This window comes from Aedes aegypti, chromosome 2 (assembly GCF_002204515.2).
Source record: "Aedes aegypti strain LVP_AGWG chromosome 2, AaegL5.0 Primary Assembly, whole genome shotgun sequence".
NCBI lineage: Eukaryota > Metazoa > Arthropoda > Insecta > Diptera > Culicidae > Aedes > Aedes aegypti.
In genome coordinates this window covers 332,260,894-332,283,893 of record NC_035108.1, presented here as the reverse complement: position 1 = coordinate 332,283,893, position 23,000 = coordinate 332,260,894, and the positions used below count along the sequence as shown (strand labels likewise).

Genomic DNA, 23,000 nt, shown 5'->3' with positions numbered 1-23,000 from the left:
AAATTTTCCCTAAAGTTGCAATATACCGCAATAATAGGACAATGAAAATAGCTTTTTGCCTATTATTGCAGTATCTGTAAATCTAATTCAAAAATTAGATATTTCAATAGTAATTTTAAATGTAATTGCTGAAAGCATTAGTTATATTATTGGGATACTAATTAGGGACATAATTTTGAGTTATTCAAACACTTATTTAGTCAAACAAAAGATTTATGTTTATCTTTACCCTGTAGTTTCCCTTATTTACAAATATTTTGTAAATAAACACAATGTTTTACCAAAAAATCACGTAAACTGACTGAAAATCGGAACACATGCCAAAAATACGTTGAAAAACTAAGATATAAGATGATCGCAAGGAAGAAATCCTTTAAAATTGTGTTGCCAGTGGAAAAAAAATTTAATAACATCAAAATTGTAGGTTATAGTTAAGTCAATAAATTCATTTCTTATATAGCGACTAGTGGTCTCAGATGAAAGAACATTGTCTATTCACTTTAACATTGTCCACCTACGACAAAAGAGGAGACGAAATCGGCAGAAAATCATTCGATTCTGTTGATTTGTTTTCGAATCGTGACATAAAGTAATTAATTAGTTTTCCTCATAGATATGTCCAAAGTCACACAAACTGACAGTACCGTGCAGTGTCATTAACATGGAGGGAGCATAATTTCAATGCTCGAATATTGTGTGGTATTGAATGTAATAAAATCTATGTTTTTTGGTATACCGCAATAATAGGACGGCACTACCGCAATAGGACAAAATACCGTAATAATAGGACAGAGGAAGAGCTTCAGATTTTTGTCAAAAAAATGTATGTATGATTCCAAAAATTACTTTTTTACTTCACTATACTCCAGATGAAGGATAGTTTTAACACTTAACATTGCAAAATACTATAATATTTAGATTCTGGACACTGCAATACGATTTTAATTTCAACACCGTGCTTAAGTCCTCCATAATAGGACGGATACCCTATACTGTCAATTTTTTCACTTGCACACTTCGTTTTTTTTTCAGCGCTGCGCGAACCAGATGCAATTAATCCGGAGCAGTACTGAGTAGTAGGCTTGAATTTCGCGAAAATTACGTGGCTCTTCCCAGTACAGTAGTACAAAAACGTGAATCTCATCAAGTAGCCTATGTTGGGTGCATGAATTTTCTAAATCGTTAGTGTGATTGAAGGCTCTAAATGCGGGAAATGCAACGAAAAATAGAACATTTTCTACAGTAATTTTGGATTGCTTTTAGCAACGGGTTTTATGCTATTTTCAAGGCTTTTTGCCACTGCAGCGATTGGCGTGAGTTTCACTGGCTTCGTTGACTGTGATTTGCTTTGCTTGGCTACTGTAGAGTGAATTTCAGATTTTTTCCCAACCCTGATCCGGATCGCTCTCTCGCAAAGGAGCATACACCAGATTCAACAGATCAAACGCTACTCCTTCTCTAGAGGCCCCTGGAATCTACTATAAAGTGGTTATTACATCTTGTGGTTCTGAAAATGCTCCACATTCTCCAATGCACATGAAACCTACTGTCCATGGTAGACGATGATTCTAAGACTGCTTCCGGAAGCATGAATTTTATTAAGTATTTATCGGGGTACCTCGAACCTACTATACAGTGGTCATGGCAGCCGGTGGTTCTGGAAATGCTTCCAGAATTATAACTTTCAAAAATCTTGAAGTTTCATGCCCACATTGATATGGTTCCAAATATGTTCCTAATTGGCCACTTCATCCAGAGCACCTGGAAGCTACTATAGAGTGGTCAGGGCTTCTAATGGTTCTGAATATGCTGCTGGAGGCATTATTTTGTAGTTTAATGCTCACTTGGAATTGCCTAAGATAAAATTGACGTCTTTAGCATTTAAGTTTTGAATTTTGGGCAGCTGTACGGATTTCGAATCACGGGTGTACGGATTTTGATTCAACCTCATTAGAGTGTACGGATTTCGATCCAAGAAAAGTGATTTTAATTCCTATTTTTTAAGGTTTCTACTCAACTTCAGGCTCATTTTGGGATTAATTATGTCTTAAAAATGTGAAAGTCATAGAAAAAGTGTGGTCAATTGCCTTTCACAAATCCAAATATTTTTAACAGAGGTTTTCTTTTGGCTTAGTGCTTTGGTGTACGGATTTCGGTCCCACACGGTATGGACCGAAAATGAAATGTTCAAAATGTAATAAATAATAATGGTCAACTTGGGCACAAAAATAATGGGGCGTAATTATAATTTTGAAGAAAAGGAACCTATTAAGAAGAGTAATGTTTGCTTAGAACAACACATCCTTGAAATTTGCACGTAAAATGAGAGATTTTTTGTATCATATTTGAAAGAGGTTTTATGATGGACGTCTTGCAGACTAAGTAAAACTTAAATTACCCTTGTAAATGTTGCTGTTCCATTGAATATCCAATGAAATACTATACCAGGGATAATGACATTCAATGATGTACAAATATACAGCATTGAAGACATTTCCAGATTGTGTCCGGTATTGGAGGCCAGCTTCTAAGGTTGCTCAATTTTACAATCATCAAAGTTCAATATCTAGATTCGTATATATTTTAATATTTATTTTTGTTCTTTGCAAAAAATGATAATATTTATCATAAATGTGCATAAACGAGATCGCATGAAGTGATTCATTTTTGAATTGTGAATTTAGCGGCTGGAAACGCTGGGAACACGAGTTTGACGAGTTAATGCCCGGATTTATTAATAAATTTTTCTAAGAACTTCAATAGGGTCCTAAAGCCCTGTTCCAATATTAGTGCCAAATGCTTAAGTTTAGACCGAAAACACATGTTTACTCATTTTTTAATGTTTTTCGTTTGTTTAAGTCCAAAAACAATTGTTACGTTTCTTCTAGATTCTGTCACACCCCTTGGCTTTAACTCAAATTTTGGGTGTATTTTGTTTTCAGTGTGGAAATTTTGTCAACTAAGCGAATGTCAAACATGATCAAAAGTGTCAAGGTTCATTTATGGACCCAATTTTTAAATTCAAGTTTAAATATTGTATAGCCGTTATTTGAGCGGGAAAAAATGCTAAAGTAGTTGCAGTAACATACTCTTTCGTATTATTAAATAAGAACAAGATTTCGTTAAACATTTTAGGACCCTATTGCAAGATTTTGTAACATTTGAGCAAAATAGTGTATTTCGGCTCCCCATTTAATTAGGCAGTGTTTTTCCATAGCTCAAGACTAATGATTTGTTTTCGCGCGCCGTAGAAGTGATTTTCCATCTCAGCTTTTGCGTATTGATGCCGAGATTGTGACTGAAGTCGAGGATGGATTATTAATTTGTGAGCTCGTTTCATGCTTGTGATCTTCAAGATCGGAAGTCGAGAAGCTTGACCTCGGGGCTATATCACATATGTAATTGCTTGGCATCAAATGCGAATGCTGTTTGAAGCACAACTGCATTGATTTGCTAGATGTTTGCTTCAATCATTGCTATCCATCATTGAAAAAGCAAAGCTACTAAGTTCAATGTTGTAGCATGTCAGCAATTGCGCCATTTGGCAGCAGCTCTAGATGCCGAGAAATGACGAATGTTGTATTTCCAACGATTTTTTACAATTTATCTGTAATTCGAACACGAAAATGATGTACTACAATAATGTTCAGAAAAGGCAAAGGAATGATACTACTGTGAAGTTTTTATGATTAGTCATAAGGTTAAGAATTTCGTAGAACAAAAACTGTAGTGAAATGTATGTTTTACAGGTACTTTAATGAACAGAAATCAATTTTATGAGGTCAAAACCATCTCTAATCGGCAAACAGTGTTCTCAAAAGTTGTAAAGTACTAATAATACGTTCAACTAGTGGTATTTATTTTAATTTTCGTTTTTCCAAATTCTCGTTAGAATTTTTTGAACGTAAAAAATAAATTGCAATTGCAATTAGGACTAGGGGGTGACTGGTTGAATCCCAGAAATTTCGATTTTTGTGAAATGGTCTAGTACTTACTGCCCATAACTGCATATTTGCTACATTCGACTAAAGTAGGCATTGAGTAAATGGAATACCAAGTGTGCATTTTATGGCAGTATGGGAGGAAACTAAAATTTCTAAAAATTACCAGGAATTCAAAAGTGCTTATTTGAGGCTGATATTTTGTAAAACTCATATCGCATACTAGGTGAACAGTCAGAAATTAATTCTGATAGAAATTTCATTGCTATTACATTACAAGGCTCATTTATAATATCAGTGTGACTGTTATACGGTTATAATTACTAATGTTACAAAACAACTTGGTATTTTTTTTTTTATATTTTCTAGAACAATCTCACAGATTTCAGTAAGTTGATCGAAAGTATTTATCATTTGATGACTCTCCATGGTATTAACTCCAATTTGTCAAAAATCACAATCGACGGCTGTTATGTAGTTATGGACCGATGTACGAGTTCACTAATCTGACGTTTGAGCGGTGCCAAATTCACTCATGGTCACGTAAATAACACGGCACCGCTCAAACGTCAATGGGTGAACTCGTGCACTGGTCCATGGGCAGTTTATATGTAAGACTTCACTTCGGCTCACGCAAATGAACCTATGCACGAGTTCACTAATATGACGTTTGAGCGGTGCCGAATTCACTCGTTGCAATGGACCAATGCACGAGTTCACTAATTTGACGTTTGAGCGGTGCCGTATTCACTAGTTGCCATGGTCACATAAAATTTATTTAATAACACGGCACCGCTCAAACGTCAGATAGTGAACTCGTGCATCGACAACACGAAAATTAACGGATAATTCCGAGAAGATGTTTGTCATATTTGAGCATAGTATGGGTATTTGAACACGATAAAGGAGTACATTTTTGGGTCTAGTGAATAAAAAAATTTCTTAATCAGAGACAATCTATATTTAATGGAGGGGGAGTATGGACATCCCACTGCACAATGGTCCAGATAGCAAGTTTAGGCGGACATGAACTTTTCGACGTCATTTTGTGGTTTTAGAGTATAGGTTGCTTCCCAGAAGTGTCTCGAAATTAGTTGTACTACAATTCGTACGAAAGGGATTTTTTCTCTGCACTAATCGCAATAGTGTCCTATACGCCAACTTTTTTATGTTAATAGATAGCAAGTTGGTATGTTCAGCAAAGTTGTAGCATATTTTAATACAAAAAACTTTGTACAACAAACTTTTTCTCTATCTCTTATACTTTCTGAGATAATTGATTTTATATATGAAAAAAATTGAGAAAATCATTTTTTCACTCATAAGTCATTTATTTACTAATTTTAGCAGTCTACTATGTTCTACAAAGTTTTTGGTACTGCTATATTCTACAACTTTGGTGAATATACCACAGTTGTATTTCTTCTCGTTTTCTTATTGTCTTCTTCTTCTTCTTCCTGACGTAACGTCCCAAAGAAGATTTTAATTTAAAATAATGCCGTATTAAAAGTCATAAATGGTAATATGTTGCAAGAGTTGAGAGGCATTCAATTTATTTATCTTGAGTCTTTGATTTATGTATAGCAGTAATTATTACAGTAGTTAAAGTCGTATTGAAATCAGTCATAGTAACCATGTCGTAAAAATACAATTGCGATTGCTACTCACATCAGATCCAGTGATCTCACTGATAAATCGTCGAATCGCACAGAAGCATTCAGAATTGCACGAAGAAGCGCAAGAATTATTGAAAAAGTTTTGAAAATTATGCTTTTTAACAAATATAGTACACTCTACAAAATCAACTTATTTCATGCTGAATCGCGGCGGCCATGACTTTTGTGTGTTTTATAAAAAAGATGACTAATTAATGTGTTTTAATTGCAAATCACCCGTCATTGAAAATAGTCTTAAAAATATATATAAACATAATATATTCACCAAATTTCACTCAAATACTCTTTAAGGGGTGTAGAGCCACGGTGTGCCAGGTAGGTTCATTTTCAAGTGCATCTTTGCGAGTTATTTGGCCTGTAATACGGTATGATTTCAAATAAGAAAACCAGAAGAAACACAACTGTGGTATATTCACCTATATAATAGTACCAAAAACTTTGTAGAACATAGTAGGCTGCTAAATTTGTAAATAAATGACTTATGAGTGGAAAAATGATTTTCTCCATTTTTTTCATATATAAAGTCAATTATCTCAGACAGTATAAGAGATAGAGAAAAAGTTTGTTCTACAAAGTTTTTTGTATTAAAATATGCTACAACTTTGCTGAACATACCAACTTGCTATCTATTAACATAAAAAAGTTGGCGTATAGGACACTATTGCGATTAGTGCAGAGAAAAAATCCCTTTCGTACGAATTGTAGTACAACTAATTTCGAGACACTTCTGGGAAGCAACCTATACTCTTAAACCACAAAATGACGTCGAAAAGTTCATGTCCGCCTAAACTTGCTATCTGGACCACTGTGCACTGTCAGTGTGCTCGGGCCATTAATATATATGAGGGGCTGCATAACCTAAAGAAATCAACTTGTTTTAGTTTAGAATAGATATTTAAACTTTTTGACCAAAATGATTCTTCGTTTAGCAGTATGAGTAAGGAGAAGCATAGTTGCTTATTTTTCCCCCAGATTCCCGGCTTTGAGATTTGCTATGAGCTGACGATCTCTTGTATCTCTCAATAATTTTAACTTTTTATTCACTTTGAATTTAGTATGAAACATAAACCAAAGTCAATTCCATCGCCAACAGGTCGGTTTGATAGGTTCTCCTGGTTTGGTGCCACTTTGTACTGAAATAAAAATAAATTAGAAAATAAATGAAGAATTCACAAATGCAAACAAGTTCCAGCAACTTCCATTTGTAGACGAAGCCAACGTGAAAATTTTGTGAAATCCGTGTTTGGCGGATAGCAATCAACTCTGAAAACTCAATGATTGCTGAGACGGATTTTTATAGCAACCCAGTCAGTGTGCCGAAATGCGCCATAGCTGCGCAAGGCACACTGCGTAGAGTGACCACCCCCTTGTTCTTGGAGCATAAACATATTGCTGTTTGCATTTGAGGAGCAAATCTTGATTAAACGTCCTCCAAATGCGGTAACACAAAACAATCAAAGAACACCTAGCAACGATTTAATAAATCACCGCCGCCCTAGCAAGATAAATCGATTTTTGACATCGCATTTCTTGTGAAAAACCTTACCGCGTTTGGTGTTTCCGCATTTGATATTTGCATTTGAAATGCACACAGCAATATTTCAAGAAAACCAACATGAGCATCAATGCGTAGTAACAACTCAGTATTCCTCAATCAGGTAGGCTGTGATATGATTGTCACAAATTTTCACATTTCCGTTGCTAACTCTATTTTCAGGCTGATCAGGGAAGATTCCGCTTAAAATTTTCTAATAATATGAATGTTATTTTTCATGTGCTGGATTGCCTACACGAACCGCCGCATAAAGCTCCCGACTTTCTTGAGAATGAACCAACCAGCTCTACTGACTCCCCTATGTCCGCAAGACGATCGTGCTCCAACATAGAATACCTCACAGTCAACTGACTTCCGATTCTGTATCCGTTGCACTATTCAAACCCGGCTAAATTCGGATCGTCGGAGAATCAGAACCTATATACAATTTTCAGCCATATAATAAGTCCACAGATAAGTCATTTAGGTGCTGAATTGTCTATATGCACACAAAATTGTCTACGTGAACGCTAATCGCCCCATAAAGCTCCCGTCTTTTTGTAGTGAACTTTCATATTCTACTGTCTCCTGTACGTCCCACTGCAACTCAGAATCCCTCACAGTCAACTAACTTCTGCTTCTACATCCGAATCTACGATTCGAATCCGAGTCAATTTGGTTCGTCTAACGGATGTAGAATCAGAACCTGGTTGACTAAATCATTGAGAAATTCAGAACAATTGAATAAATGACGTATGGATGCAATCCGACGTCGTTTTGATAACTTCAAAAACAGTACTGAAAAGTTCTACTTTTCGATACTGATATTAGTGCTGAAAAGTAGCACTTTTCAGCACTGTTATTTTCGGTAGGAAAAGTAGGCCTTTATGTAGTCCATTTTCTTGATAAAAAGTAGGCTGATTTGCAACGGAATTGCAAAAAAATACTATACATGCACTGGCCCCTCCACGAAGTAATACCGTAAGAGGATTTCGAAAAAAATAGTCTGAGGCCAAGAATAATGTTTGTGCATCGTCGGTGGTGCAACATTCTCACACTTCCTGAGTTATGTTCTCAAGGGTCTGGTTGCATATTCACCCTTGTGAAAAAGCATAGGTACCTACCGTTTATGTGCGTAGCTTGACGACTTGTCGCTCATGGAGGCCGTTGCGAAGATTGCCGCGCACAGCCCTCATAACACTTGCGATCAGTTTCCGCCGTCCTTCTATTCTTGGCTTCGATGACACAGTTGTAGGAGCGGATGTTGGCGGGGACCCACCCTACGTTTTTGACCGCATTTTGTTCAAACTCAATATTTCGAAAACGAAAAAATGGAACATGTAGACGAGTTTCAAGATTATCATTTGTATCATGATGTGTTTAGATCAATTATTAACATTTGATAACGTGTGCTGAATACATGGTATTTCATCAGAATTCGACGTGAAGGTTAGTATTTCGGAACTAGTTTAAATTCAATTCAACCACAATATATGTTAAGCATGATTCCTTTATTTCAGTGTCACTTATAATAATTAAGTGTTCTTTCTTCGCTAGATAAACAAAATTCCGGAAATAATCTAAATAATAGGCTACTAACTAAATTACCGTTAAGAACGACTGCATATGATTTTCTGAGCAAATTATTACAACATTTGAAATGATAAAAAAAAACAATTCTTATTGTAGCATAATCTCGTTTTAGCACTTTTTTTGTTCGTTCAAACAAATCCCCAACCTGCTAATAATCGTGGGAAAACCCCCGGTTTATTACCCAAAACACAACAAAAGCACAACGACGGGTCTTCTTTCGCCTTCTAGAGTGTAATAGGTGCATAATTGCCCTCCATCTTGTTTGATTGCAAATTGATCCTTTCGGATTCCGCCATCCGTGGAACAATTAGCACCTTCTTCGTGGGTTCACGGGTCATCGGGAACAATTAAAACCTCTATTTCTACACTCAGACATAGCGAAAAGGCTCTCACACAGTGCCCTAGCGAAAACGCAAAATGGAAAAACAATAAGATAATACTGATTTGAGGGTGTACACATAATGTGGAGGTGAACGGGAATAAGCGGTTGATATTTACAGAAATATAGCTCTGGCTAGAGGTTTTGTGTATGCAGGCTAAGAAGGGTTGCGTTAATTTTAGGTTTGTGTCTGTTGTGTTAAATCCGTTCTGTGACTCCTTAAAGGTATCGTTCGTTGTTTAATACTTAGCAGGCAATCAATCTAGTTAAGTAGCGCAGTGTAAAGCTAGCATATGCTGCAGTATCCTTTTTACATAGATTTTACTCCCCTAATCATTCAAAGATTGTTACCATCTTTGTTTCGTACTTATTCGCTAAACTCGTGGCCTTTATGAAAAAAAAAACTAACAATTCTTATTTGCTACATTTAGGTTTATTAAAAGTATATATCATTTTTTACATTGCACTTAGTTGTTTTTATATTCTTCCCACTTGTTGGGGCTATCAAAACTTCAAACACTGTTCTGTTATTACAATTTGGTTTGGAATCAATCTCGAGGTTGGACTGTCCCTAAAATTCACTACAACTCAACGGTATTCATGGGGTTCAGCGGAAAACATGTTTGGAGTGTTTGGTGGATTCTCTAGGCACATGAACGCAATTTGGGACCGGGCGTGTTGCTTCATAAATTATTCATAAAAAGCATTCGGTGCTCCCTCCTCGAGGGATGGAATGAAATATTCAGACTGTTTCGTGACTAAAATTTTTCTAGTTCAAAGTGACTTGATGATTGCGTGTTTTCGACTCTAATAAGGCATTTTCATCCATTTCCATGGCCTAGCAGCTCTGCAACTTTGAAAAATAATACAAAAATGAGAAATGCTTCTAGGGTATGCGCTTTTATTGAACCCATCCAAAGAAAATCATTTTACCCGTCGATTCTAGCTACAATTAGGCATCATCTCATTTCCTACCAAATAAATGTTCAAGCCGAGGCTACACGATCGATAATTTACGAGACTAGCTCACGCTAGAATCTATATAAACCAAAGAAATAAGTTACTCGAACGAACCACATCACATTATGCTTAAGGAGCCCGGGGGAACCTGCGGGCCGGGGCCCTGATTTAGATGCTGAGACGAGGGCACTCCAAGATGTGGGTGCAGGGCGTGGTGGGCATGGTGCAGTCCCATGGAACTCATTCCCATGCTCATGGCGCTCATCTGGTGCAAGTGGGACAGATGAAGCGACGGTTCGAGTTTCGGCTTGGTGTCCACCAGTAGGCTGGACATGGACTGGGCACCGTTGTGCTGCGAGTGGGCCACTACCAGGGATTGGCCGTTCAGCGACACCGGACCGTTTTCGGCCTTCTTCTTCTGCTTGCGGTCCTTGGCGCGACGATTCTGGAACCAGATCTTGACCTGCCGCTCGGACAGCTGCAGCGATTGGGCTAGCTCGGACTTTCGCCGAATGGTGATGTACCGGGTGTAGTGGAACTCTTTTTCCAGCTCGAGCCGCTGCTGGTCGGTGTACACGACCCGGTATTTGTCCTTTGTGCGGGTTTTCCCTGCGAAGAGAGAAAAGAAGGAAGAATTCGTTGAATTACGGGTTCTGTGTGTAATAATTTTACAGTGCTAACAATCTCTTTCCTATTGATTGAGAATAATTCAAGTCACTAGCAAATTAAAAATAATCAAGTAAATGAAGCATACAAGTTTCCGTTTTTCTCAACAAATTTTGCAATTTGGTAATTATGATCCACACTAGTGCAGTGTTGGTAGACTCACAATCAAATTTCAATCATTGAGTTCTCCCGCGAGAGAAAACTAATTTGGAATCTGCTTCGTAAAACTCACGTATGAGACTTTGAGGCAAAATAATTTGCTCAAGATCATGCCGTCGAAAATGGTTCAATCATTAAACCCGTCGGAAATCCGTCAAACCCCAATGTCATTGTTTACATTAGAAAGGTTTGTTATATTTTCAGCAGATAAACCAAGAATAAGTGATTCGCGCGAAAAATTGTGAAAATACTAGCCAATGAGTTGAGTGAGTTTCAAATCAAGCGTGAAAAATTTCAAGCATGAGAAATAAGAATTTGGGATTTTCGCAACGCTGCCCTAGTGTGCAAGCAAAAATGGGAAAATGATAACAAGACTCTTTATCACATCTAGAAAGAATGTCAGATGAACTGTATTTTTGAGGGCTCCCTTGCTTAGAAAGCTCTGAGAAAAGTGAGAAAAGCCCTAATTATGATTATAACAATTACAAGCAGATAGTTTAAGAAGGATCGCAGCAAGCCAAATATAATTAACGATGCTCCAGTTTTTAAACTGATCGATTAGTGTTTCGTTAAAAAAAAAAAAACAAATTTCACGTCGATATATCGTTTTGGCTGGTGGAAGTGAAAATCCAAATCCCGGAAATAATTCAAATCATAATTGTGTTCAAAGTGAACATTAGTCAAATAACAATTCTAGAAGAAACAAAGAAAAGTTATGTTATATTTCTATTCCTAGTTGCTATTAAAATGGTGATTTTTCGTTGTTTATTTGAAACTGTGCGTTGTTATGGGTTCCAAAGAGCGAGAAAAGGTGTTTGAGCCAAGGCTTTTGAGCCAGGGCACAAGGTAGAAATACCTGTGTCGCACCCCAAGAAAAGGATAACCAGCACATGGGGTGTAGATTAACATTCTTAGCAACGCCACCCCCAACGATTTTATCTATCTCCCTGAAATGAAATGGTTTGTACGGTTGTCCCCGTTTCTTCAATTAAAAATTAAAATATTTTCGTTTATCATTTATACGTTGATAATTGATAGCCATATTTTATAGCCATATAAATCAAGTCTGCAAAGTGGGCCTGGGCATTTTAATATTTGTACCATATCACGGATATGCTGCAAATATTAATGCGGACTAAACAATACTGGGAGAAATTTCGGTATTTCCAGGATGCTTTTCAGTATTGGCTGTGCAAGCACTTAGAATAGAATAGAATAATTTCAAGCAGATAGTTTAAAAAATTATGATTAAATGTCTCTATAGAAAAAGAAGGTACCAACAAAGTTGATTTCAACTGCAACTTTATTTTCACTAGTTGAATTTCGAGATAAAAATAAAACTTACGACATTTCCCGCATATTTCTCGACAGTTTTCAAACTCACTACTTTTCCCCACATTTCCCGAGGTATGGCTCAATAAATTACTAAGGGTATTGAAACAAAGAAAATGATTTCCAATTGTATCTGATCACAATATTTTTCCAATCTATTACCGTGAATTTGTAACGATAACTGCCTAATTACAATACTGCCCATAAAGGCATAACTGTTTCACACGGAAAAAATAGGCATTATGAAAATAACCCTCAAAGTTTGAACATACGTTCATAATTTTCTAGTACATATTTGCATGCCGTGTCCATTTAGCACCACCTCACAAATCACTCGTTCTGCCACTATTGATCAGCAAAAAACATAAACTTGAACATAATAACATGTTGTCTAATGCTATAGAACCTGTTCACAGTTACAAAAAACGACTTTGAACCTTATAAGTAGAAGCAATAATTTGATACACTAGAGTACCAATGTATAGTCAAAACCGGTATCATTCAACCAACATAGTGGCCGAACCTGATTTTAATTAATGAGTTTAATGGTGACGAACTGTTTTCTTCAGAAGGTATAAATAGCGGTATTTTTTTTTCTAAAGAGGCTTTATGAAGAATGATAATTGTATAAAAAAACGACTACTTCAAGATCACAGAAAACTGGTCGCAGTGGTTCATCCCGAACAGAAACAGAGAACAATTCATGTTTTGCAGTTGCTATTGAGGTTAAAAGTTCATATAGATAAGTGGTTCCCAACCATTTTTGAAGCAGCGACCCCCTTTGAAGTTCTTCAAATATTCGGCGGACATCTATAAATGATTGTTTCTAACATAAATCAAAAAATATTCTTGGTAGGCCGCCCAAAAGACTCATCTGTAATCCACTCCAGATAGCACAACAATTCTGTCAAGATGATTTGGATCCACTAAGTTTACTAAGTCTACCAGATTTTCAAAAGTTCAATGAAAAACTTTTGTAAAGGATCTTATCAAGATCTAACAAAAATGTGGTAGTTGAAAGTCAGTGTTTTGTCAAAGATATTTTCATGAGTAAATTAAGATTACTTTCAGAGCCATTCCAGAAGATTTTCATATTTTTTTGAAAGATTACTTCAGATATCTCCTCTAGAAACCACGATGTCCCGCCATTTTTTATTAGTTAAGTATCAACATCTGCAATCTGTTTCTAATATTTTAAGAAACTTGCTTATGAGCATTTCACCAGGAATTATTCTCAAATATTAATAATACAAATATCGTTAGTAATCTTCGCAGAAATCTTTCAAAGATCGTTACTACATATATCAGTTGAAAATGTCTTGGAAATTCCTGCTAAAAGATTCCAGAAGATTTTGTCAATGGTTTCAGTTAAAATATAAGAACATTTATACTTCCCAAAACAAAGTCGAAAATCTCGCCAGAAAGCTTGTAAAATCTACCAAAGATTAAAGCAAAATCGTGCCAGAAAATTCCTATTCCACTTAGATTTTTTTCACGAGCTCGGCTGTGCGAATCTCGGTTTGTTTTCCAATTTTAGCCGAGACTCATCTAACAAATTGTCCGGCCGAGTTCTGAAACTCGGCATTTATTTCCTGAGATTCCATCAAATTTGTTTGCCGACTACTCGGCTGTGCGAATCTCGGTTAAAATTTGTCGAGAATCGGCGTTCTAAATGAGCTATGTATACCTCGAGGCAAGTGTTGGTAGACTTACACTCAAATCCTAATAAATGAGCTCTCTCGTAATCGAAAATCATTTAAGTTTTGTCTAACGAATCGCTCGTTTGAGAATTTCATGCAGCATCACGCAATCGTTATCATGCCTACATAAAAGATTCTGTCATAAAACCCATAGGAAACTCGTTGAGGTTTATGTTTGGGTCGACAATGAGTCAAAAGGACCAATTCTCGCGTAACTTTTCAAAACGTCCTAAGTAACAAATGTAAACAAATCGAGATTATCATTGCAAATCATTTGCGTTGCACCACTTAGCAGCATACAAGAACACTCGTTCTGATATATTAACAACAAATTAATCTATTCAAAGCATAACAAAATGACCAATGTTCAAAACTGCATCGCTTTTAATCAATTGTTACATTGGACCTTTGATCAGAGAACCAACCACATGTCCTATGTAACATTTATGAATAAACACGATTCTAATGTTACCCCAACTAACAATTTTAGCGCTATAAGCTAAGATTATTTGCTTTATGCTGTATAACAGTTGAATTGAAGCAGCGAACGCAGCAAAAATGAAAGCTGTCAAAAATAGAACGATTAGCTCTAATACAGCTGTAACGCAAACGTTTTGCAGCTACAAATCTTAGCTGAATAAATTCTGTCAGTTATCGCTTTTGCTGCTTTCACTAAGCTGTAACTCAACACCGTAAAAGATAGCAACCTAATGATGTGGAATAAAACTGGCCATCATCAATCCGGCTGCTTCTATACAATATGATTTGTTATGCTGTTCAATATATATTTAAGAAGCGCTTTGTCGTTAGTTATACAGCGAGCATACAGCAGTATGCTGTGAAATAGCAACTTGTGGCGCATCTACTCAGCTTGTTGGATGTAAACATTGCGTTTGACGTTTCGCACCCTTTTACAGCCTGATGAAGTGGTGTAAGCGCGGCCATGGCATCTTTTACGATCATTATAAAATATTGTGTGAACCGTTTTCGATGTAGAACAAAACGGTGTGTTTTCTTTGCCTTTCGATATAGACTGTGGTGGCAACAAGGACAGCGTCGAGACTTGTGGATGCAGAGATCGTGAGTTCGATTCCTAGCGGTGGCAGGTAACGTTGGGAACATTAAATTCAGATACTTATGATATGAATTCCGGAAGCTGTGAAACAGTTTGAAAATAATATTTAATCGATAATACAGCGAAGCTGTATAATAATTATTCAACAGTTGCGAAATGGTTGAGAAAGCGCCTTTCGAAGATGTTACACAGCTACTTATCGTATAACTGCCGAGATAGAGCAATGATCGGTATGAATAAGAGCTGCCAACACAGCTTAAAAGTAGCTGAGTAGATTCTCCAGATTTGTTGGTAAAAGGATCGCAAAGAAGCTATCGTTCGTATGTACAGCGTCTTTACTCAGCATAGAGCCGTATAAAGAGAGTTTAGAGAATGTTTACATTTGCACTAAATGTTAGTTGGGACATTGGGCATTCCTGAATAAAGCTTTGGAATGGAGTTTAAAAGGTAGAATGATTTGTAGAAGCGTGTCTGAGACACTACTTAGATGCATACAATGCCATAATAACTGCTTCTCAATCATTTCAGTCGATATTTTCAGAGTCGCACTGCCTCGCAAAGTTGAAAACGCTCAAGTGACAAAAAGAGAATGAGTTACACAAAACTGTATTTTGGTCTTTTTGCCAAACCATGTTTTACCGTTTCGCTGGATTGGATCAGCTGCAACATCTCTTTTCATATTATTAGCGCATTGCGTGCATATAGGGGAATGATATTGAGCACAAGATTGAGCATCATGATGTCATTGTATCAATCTGATTCAGATGCATGGTCGATCAAGCTTATAAATATGCTTCCCGGCAGCAACACGAGCAATGTACATGCGCGACTTGCTCACACATATTTGCAGAGCGATCAATCACCGAAGAGAGAAGAAGCTGTATGTATTTGTTAGACGTGGGCTCCTTTCTCGAGTTCCTACAACAAGATGGACGGCGTCGTCATCGTCATCATTCCCCACCGCAATTTCTTGTTTCAACCGACGGCTGGTGCTGATTGCAACACAGCCATCACCACCACCACGTCATGCAGTGGGAAACTCTCACATGATCATGTGGGCAAAACCGTCATAAAAACGGGGGGAAAAATGAGGGAGAATCAGTGAGAGAGCAAAATGTCCTACATACAGCTCAACGTTTCCCCTCCTTCTGTTGTTACATAGGACACATAGACGGATGGGAAGAAGTGACGTCGTGGGATTGAATGAATCAAAACAAAGCACAGCTGGTGTCTCCGATTAGCACACCGCAACAAAATGTCGATTATCAGCGTATTGAGTGCATGTAGGGAAATGATATTCAGCATCATGATCTTATTGTATCAATCCGATTCAGATCCATGGTCGATGAAGCATATACATATGCTTCACGGCAGCAACACGAGCAACGTACATGCGCGACTTGCGCACATATATTTGCAGAGCAATCACTCACCGAAGAGCGGAGAAGCTGTATGTATTTGTTTGGCATTGATTTCCTACAACACAATCGACGGCGCCGTCATCGTCATCATTTCCCACCGCTATTTCTTGTTTGCGCCGACGGCTGGTGCCGAATGCAACACAGTCGTCACCACCCGTCGTGCAGTGGGTAACTCACACACGAACAAGTGTGGGCGAAACCAGCATTGAAACGGGGGGAATATTGAGAGAGAAACAGTGAGAAAGCAAAAAGTCCCAAATACAGCTCAAAGTTTCCCCTCCTTCTGTTGTTACATAGGACACATAGACGGGAGGAAAAAAGTGACGGCGTGGCATTGAATGAATCAAATTTTTGTTCGTGAGAGACTTTAACCCGAAGGTCATTCGTCTCTTCTTCAAATGAATAAAAACAAAGCACAGCTGGTGCCTGCGATTATCACACCGCAACAAAATGAGCAGTTCAACTTGAATGTTGAAGCAGTTCAACGCACGTGAATACAAAATGAAATAAAACATGATTGTTGTGTGCTCAAATCAAAATATCCGATGTTACTATAACTGAAACAAAATGACAGAAATGAATGTCCAATGTAACAACTGTTGAAACAGAACGACCTATGTGATTTATCCTATGTACATATTTTTGGTCAAAACGTCCTATCTGATGTTTTTATAGATTTCAGTGTAATTTCCAAATAAATTGACAAAATTTCATTCCATACGTTGAACTCTATTACACTGCTTCCCTCTACAAGCAACACAGTGGGGAAAAATTGTTTCATTTTGATACAGTTTCAAAATATATTTTCACAACCTTCAAGCTCGATTTACTCTAAATGTGTGAATTGTTAGATAGGCCGTTTTGAAAAGTTACGCGAGAATTGTTCAATGATTTTAGGACTGCTGATTAGCGCGAGCGACATCTCATGCGTGATTTATCTCGCTCGTTCCAGAGATATAAACATAATAGATTTTTCCAACTGTTCCGTTAGAAACTTGTAAACTCTTATCAATACTTAAAATATCTAAAAAGTGAAAAATTTGAACATCGCTTAAAAATGAGCTTTTTTTGAGTAAGAGAGGTAAGAGATTGCTCACATTTATTCAGCCGTTAAAAAAAAGCGACATTAATTCACAATGGCTTCGTGAACCCCCAAAAAATCGTCACGGACCCCTAAAGGTCCGCGGACCACCAGTTGGGATGCCCAGAAATAAAGACTGTTTGTCACACTCAGACGATCATCATTATATTGAGGAGTTACTTAAATCCATAACTATATTCATATCGGCTAGAAGCCGTTTTAAAAAAAGGGTCTTACATTTTTCTAAAGGTATTTCTGAGAATTTATTTGGAGTTTCCTTGTCATATTACGCAGAAGTTACTATATGTATTTGTGGTAGCTAGAGTTGATGAACGGTGTAATCGTTCAATAAATAAATTTCAATAGGACTTCCTACTTTTTTTTTACCGTGTAAGAATGATTTGAGCGTGTTTGGATTCTTTTGAGCGTGCGTAAGTGACAGCACGAGAAAGGCAACAAATGCGTAAACGACTTGCAAGTTTGTCACGTGAATGAGAGACGTTTTATTGAAGCATTTTGTGGTGAACATCTCGGTTCCTCATTCATTCCAATTCGGCCGGTGAAAATATCAATACGAGTGCTAATGCCACCCAGAGAACACTTCGATGAAAAGTATACTGCTTCGCGACTAAAAATATATTAACCAACGTCCGAACTTCGATTTTTGACCAACTTCGCCGCGTCGCGAGTCACTTCGCTATAGTGCGCATCTATGCCCTCCGCCGTGTGCATCATGCGCACTATTGAGAATCAAGTTGCGACGCGGCGAAGTTGGTCAAAAATCAAACTTCGCACCTTGGTTAACCCATTTTCTAACGCGAAGCAGTATATCAATTTGTGAAAAGAAAGTGTTGATAGAAGAAAAGTGTCGCAAGAGTGAATGGTAAATCCAAAGTTGCGTTTTTTGAGTAAATTATCTCGTAATTCCGCGGGTTTCCAGGTTACATACCTACCGAAAATAGACATTTCGTAGTCGAATGCGAGTGTTTAATAGACTTTGTAGAGCATTCATTCGATAAAAGTACATTAAATTGTGAATGGTGGAATTAGAAGACAGTTTAAATGTGGATCTGACATTCGGTCGAGCGTTGACTCGATTTCAATGGAAAGAAGCAGTAAGTTAGCTAGGGTGACCATCTCCGGGAGATTCAAAATAAGGATATTTTTCAATTTCACAACTTTTTTTTAAGTTCGTGTTTGCTTGATTCTTTTGAGTGTGCTTAAGTGACAGCACGAAAGGCAACAAACGCGTAAAAGTCTTGCAAGTTTTTCGCGTGAATGAGAGACAGTTTTGTGAAGGATTTTGTGGCGAGCCCAGTGGTTTGAACCCAGCGCCTGTTCAACCAATGGCGGAATAAATGTTTAGCTGGATCCGGGTACTACAGTATTTATAGTAATTGTCCAAGGATTAATTTATTTCATTTAGAATTTTTGGATAATTCCACTAGTAATTTCTCTAAAGATACATCGTAAAGTTCTTTTCAATCCAATTCTTCGAAGAATCTTTTGAAAACTGTTGGACACATTCCTAACAGCAACCAGGAGGTATGTGCATAGGAAATCCTAAAATAATATCCGATGAAATTTCTGAAGAAATGCATGATAAACAACCACAAGGGTATTAAAAAACTTCAGGCCCAAGCCTAATCGGCTAGTTAAAAATCTAATAGGATTCTCTAGACAAATGACAAAAATAGAAATTGGAAAAAACTGAAATCCTAGATAAAATCCTGCAGGATTTTTTACAAATTCTGTAAAAATACTCCTTGGAGATTTTTCGGAAAAAAAATTCTTTTGTGATTTTCTTAGAACTTTCCTTTAATTAATAATTATTTTTTCCTAATAAAATTTATACAGAAATCTCTGCAAGATTTTTTTCAGATGTTCAATCAAAATATTCCCAGACGTTGTTTCGTGATTTCAGTTTAAAATATCTGCAAGAGATTACAAGTATAAAATATTTTTATTTTTTAATCTTTGAATAATACTTCCATATCTACATGAGTTCCTTGCCTGGAAACCTGGAAGAATCTTTCGAAAAAAAAAAACGTCACTAAGCTCTTGGTGAGCTACATGGTGTCAGTTTTTTTTTGTGTGAAATGCGTGAAAAATGCTGAAAAATTTTGCTCACTAAATATTAGAAGACAGTTCCAGCCAAGATAGAGAATGTGGCTTTAAAATTATGGCTTTAAAATTTTAAGCAAACTAACAATATTTAAGCAAACTTAGGAATCTAACAGAATGTTTAACATGATTCCACTGAGTGGGTTTACTAATAACAATACGTATATACCAATTTAATGACGCGGTAAGTTAAGTGTGTTTCTTTCCAAGTATGTAAGATTTAGTGGAATTCTACCACCTACCATCCTCGACATTATTCCAATAGATCGCAGAAAAAGAAAAAAAAAATAACATGAAGTAGGGCTAGGTTCGAAAATCCATGTACCGTAATTTCGGGTGAAATTGATCAATTTTCACGGTTTTTCTAGTGTTTTCTATAATGTTGACAATGCCAAACAACTAAATGCAGGAAAACAAGTACGAAGGTGAGCCTCATCAAGTCATGTACCGATATTTTCTAACAAATGTCATTTTAGTGTTAACAAATATCTCTAAAATAAAAAAATCAGAGGATCTCATTTCGGGGTGAAATTGATCACTTGTCAATGCCATTATTGTTAGTTTTCAAAACAACTCTACATGATAAATTTGAGCTCCCTGAATCCGAATATGCTTGTCAAATTCTTAACAATGCAATATTTATATAAATAACGAATAGTCAAATTTCAAGAATTACGCGGAAAACGCCTAAATGTATGCAATTTCCTAAGGATTTCAATGATATCTAACAGAAATTTAATCATTTCAACCATATGAGCTAATTGGTATGAGTTTTGGTGATGAATTCTGGTTTGGGGATATATCTCAAGCATCCTCACAAATTTCAGGTTTATACCATGTTCAAATCCTTGCTTATAAATAGAAGTTTATAGGTGTTTGTCAATACTGCACCGTGCATGATTTTGAAATTTTACATTATTTTCATAGTAATAAACATACTTTAATGCAAAAAACATCACAATACGCTATTCGACAATAGTTACGACAAACAACGTTCATTTACTGCAGCTTACATTGATATTTGTGCTCCATAACGAATAAATGAAATCGTGTGATACGATGATCGATTTCACCCTTCTGATCAATTACACCCGATTTTACGGTACCCAATCAAGGTTGTTTGATAAGATTCAAGCTTTTAAACTACTGTAGTGAAGAGAGGCACATGAGTTTTTCTAATTTGCGAAATCCTACCGCAAAACAACAAGTTTAAAGCTGCCTGACAAGGCAAGATTACTCAACATGCGTAAAACCCCATGATTTTTTTACGAGTAACTCACCGTAACAAAGTTTTCCCAACATCCTACCAATTCCCCTGCGAAAACAATCCCCCGGAAAGAGAAAAAAACAACCACCTCAGTCCAATCGAGCCAAACGACCACATTCCATCGCAAAAGCCATAAATCTTTCCCAACCGCAGATTTCGGTGCCGGGGCAATGTGGGCTATCCATGCAGTCCGACAATTCACCTTCAGCTTTTGCTGATTTCTGTGTGTGTTACGTAACTTTTAATAAAGTTTGCAACGTACATTTCGTTCCGAATTCAGAGCTGGCGTCACGCCCGATCAGTCGTCCTTGCAGTGGAAGACAAAGGAAGTTACCCAAAGTGATTACCGTAAAACGGGGTGTCTTCAATAACGCGAGTAACTGTGATAGTGCGGGACTCACAACATACTAAACTAAATGACATAATTTCTGTTAAGGGGTGGTCCATTAATTACGTAAGGGTTTTTGGGGGGAGGGGGGGTTTGAGATTTCTTACGTGCCATACAATTTATTTTTAATTTTCATATAACAAAGCTTATCATGGGGGGAGGGGGGGTTGAAAAATCCCGAAAATTGTCTTACGTAATTAATGGACAGCCCCTAATCCGTTGTGTAAAACGAATGCGAAAGTAAAGAGTTTTATCATAATACATAATATCAGTGCTGTTATCGATGGAATCGCATTATCATAGTTAGCCCAAACCGAAAAAACAACTTTCGATTATGTGAAAAGGTGCATTCAAAATCAATTTTTAAACTGCAATCGGTACCGGACAGAACATATCAATAATTGGATAATTTGCAAAAAAAAACTTATCAAAGTTACCCCATTGTTCGGTATTCTCGCTTGGTTCGGTTGTTAACCAAAATTTAAAACAAGGTCACAACTCCACAGGACAACTCGGTTGTGGGTGTACGTACTTTGTTCAACAGAAGAGAAAGAACCTTCTTTTTGCGGCATCAAAGCCGACCTAGTGGAAAGTGAAATCTCAGAACAATCAACGATGAATATTTATTAAGTGACAAAAAGGAGCACTCCGAGGGGAGGAGATTGCCCTTCCTGCTGTCACCACTGCTGCTGCGGAAGAATGATAAACGGACCCTAGGGACGAACACGCCGCAAATCGGTGGAACGAAATTTGAACTTCATTATGACATGTGGTTGCTACTTACGGAGGATGCTGGTGAAGGCAACCTGGGGTTGTTAGGAGAAATGGGATAGATGAGTACAAATTGTTTCAACCAGTTTAGTTGGTAGATAAATATGACAGTTATTCTTCGGGTTGATGTTTCTATTAAGGTGAAAGTGGCGGCAAAAAAACGGAGCTGGGTCGGCTGCGATGATTGTGTTTGCCGAACCGCTTGTTCTCTTGAATCTGGCGAGATATTACTGTGAAGTTTATTCCGAAAGAGGACGTGAAGAAACAACGAGTTTTAGAGAAAACAGTCTGACATATTTATTTCTGAAATACCTAACACGAATGAACGATAATCACAGTTGTGATATTCTTCGTCTTCCGGGCATCACGTTTTTTAACAGAGTCTGCTTCTCAGGTTAGTGTTTTTGAGCACTTCCCTCAGTAACTGAGCCTTCTTGTCAATTGACCATTTTTGCTTGTATATTATGTAGCAAGTACGAACATACTCTATGCCCAGGGAAGTCGAGAAAATTTCTAACCCGAAAAGATTCTCGACCAGTGGGATTCGAACCCACGACCCTCAGCTTGGTCTTGCTGAAAAGCTGCGCGTTTACCGCTACAACATTTGTGATGTATATGTGTTTTATGCGAATCAACTGGGTTTATTCTACGACTGGCGTGAGGTGATAATTGTCGGTGTCGTATAGTGAGGTGACAATACTCGACTCGAGTGAAGTGACTCTCCATTTGATTTGCACGGCGAGTCATTTCACTCGAGTCGAGAATTGTCACCTCGCTATGCGACACCGACAATTGTCACCTCACGCCACTGTTCGTTTATTCCGGAGACATTCCTAAACCTTTTCCTCGCACGAACACGTCGCATCTCTTGTGCCAGTGTATATTCTCGTGAACTAAAGCTGAAACAGTTTTACGCACTAGACAGTAGACCAT

At 37.3% G+C, this 23,000-nt stretch overlaps 1 protein-coding gene across 2 annotated transcripts in view; it reads right to left on the bottom strand.

The window, feature by feature from the left end:
- Nucleotides 1–8,643: 8,643 nt before the first annotated feature.
- Nucleotides 8,644–23,000, bottom strand: part of LOC5564673 (homeotic protein caudal) — a 65,395-nt gene continuing 51,038 nt past the window's right edge. For both annotated transcript variants that reach the window (XM_021845973.1, XM_001648970.2), the window contains one exon: nt 8,644–10,692. In XM_021845973.1, coding sequence (XP_021701665.1) covers nt 10,202–10,692 — 491 coding nt within the window. In that variant the 3' untranslated portion in view covers nt 8,644–10,201. The remainder of the gene's footprint in view (nt 10,693–23,000) is intronic.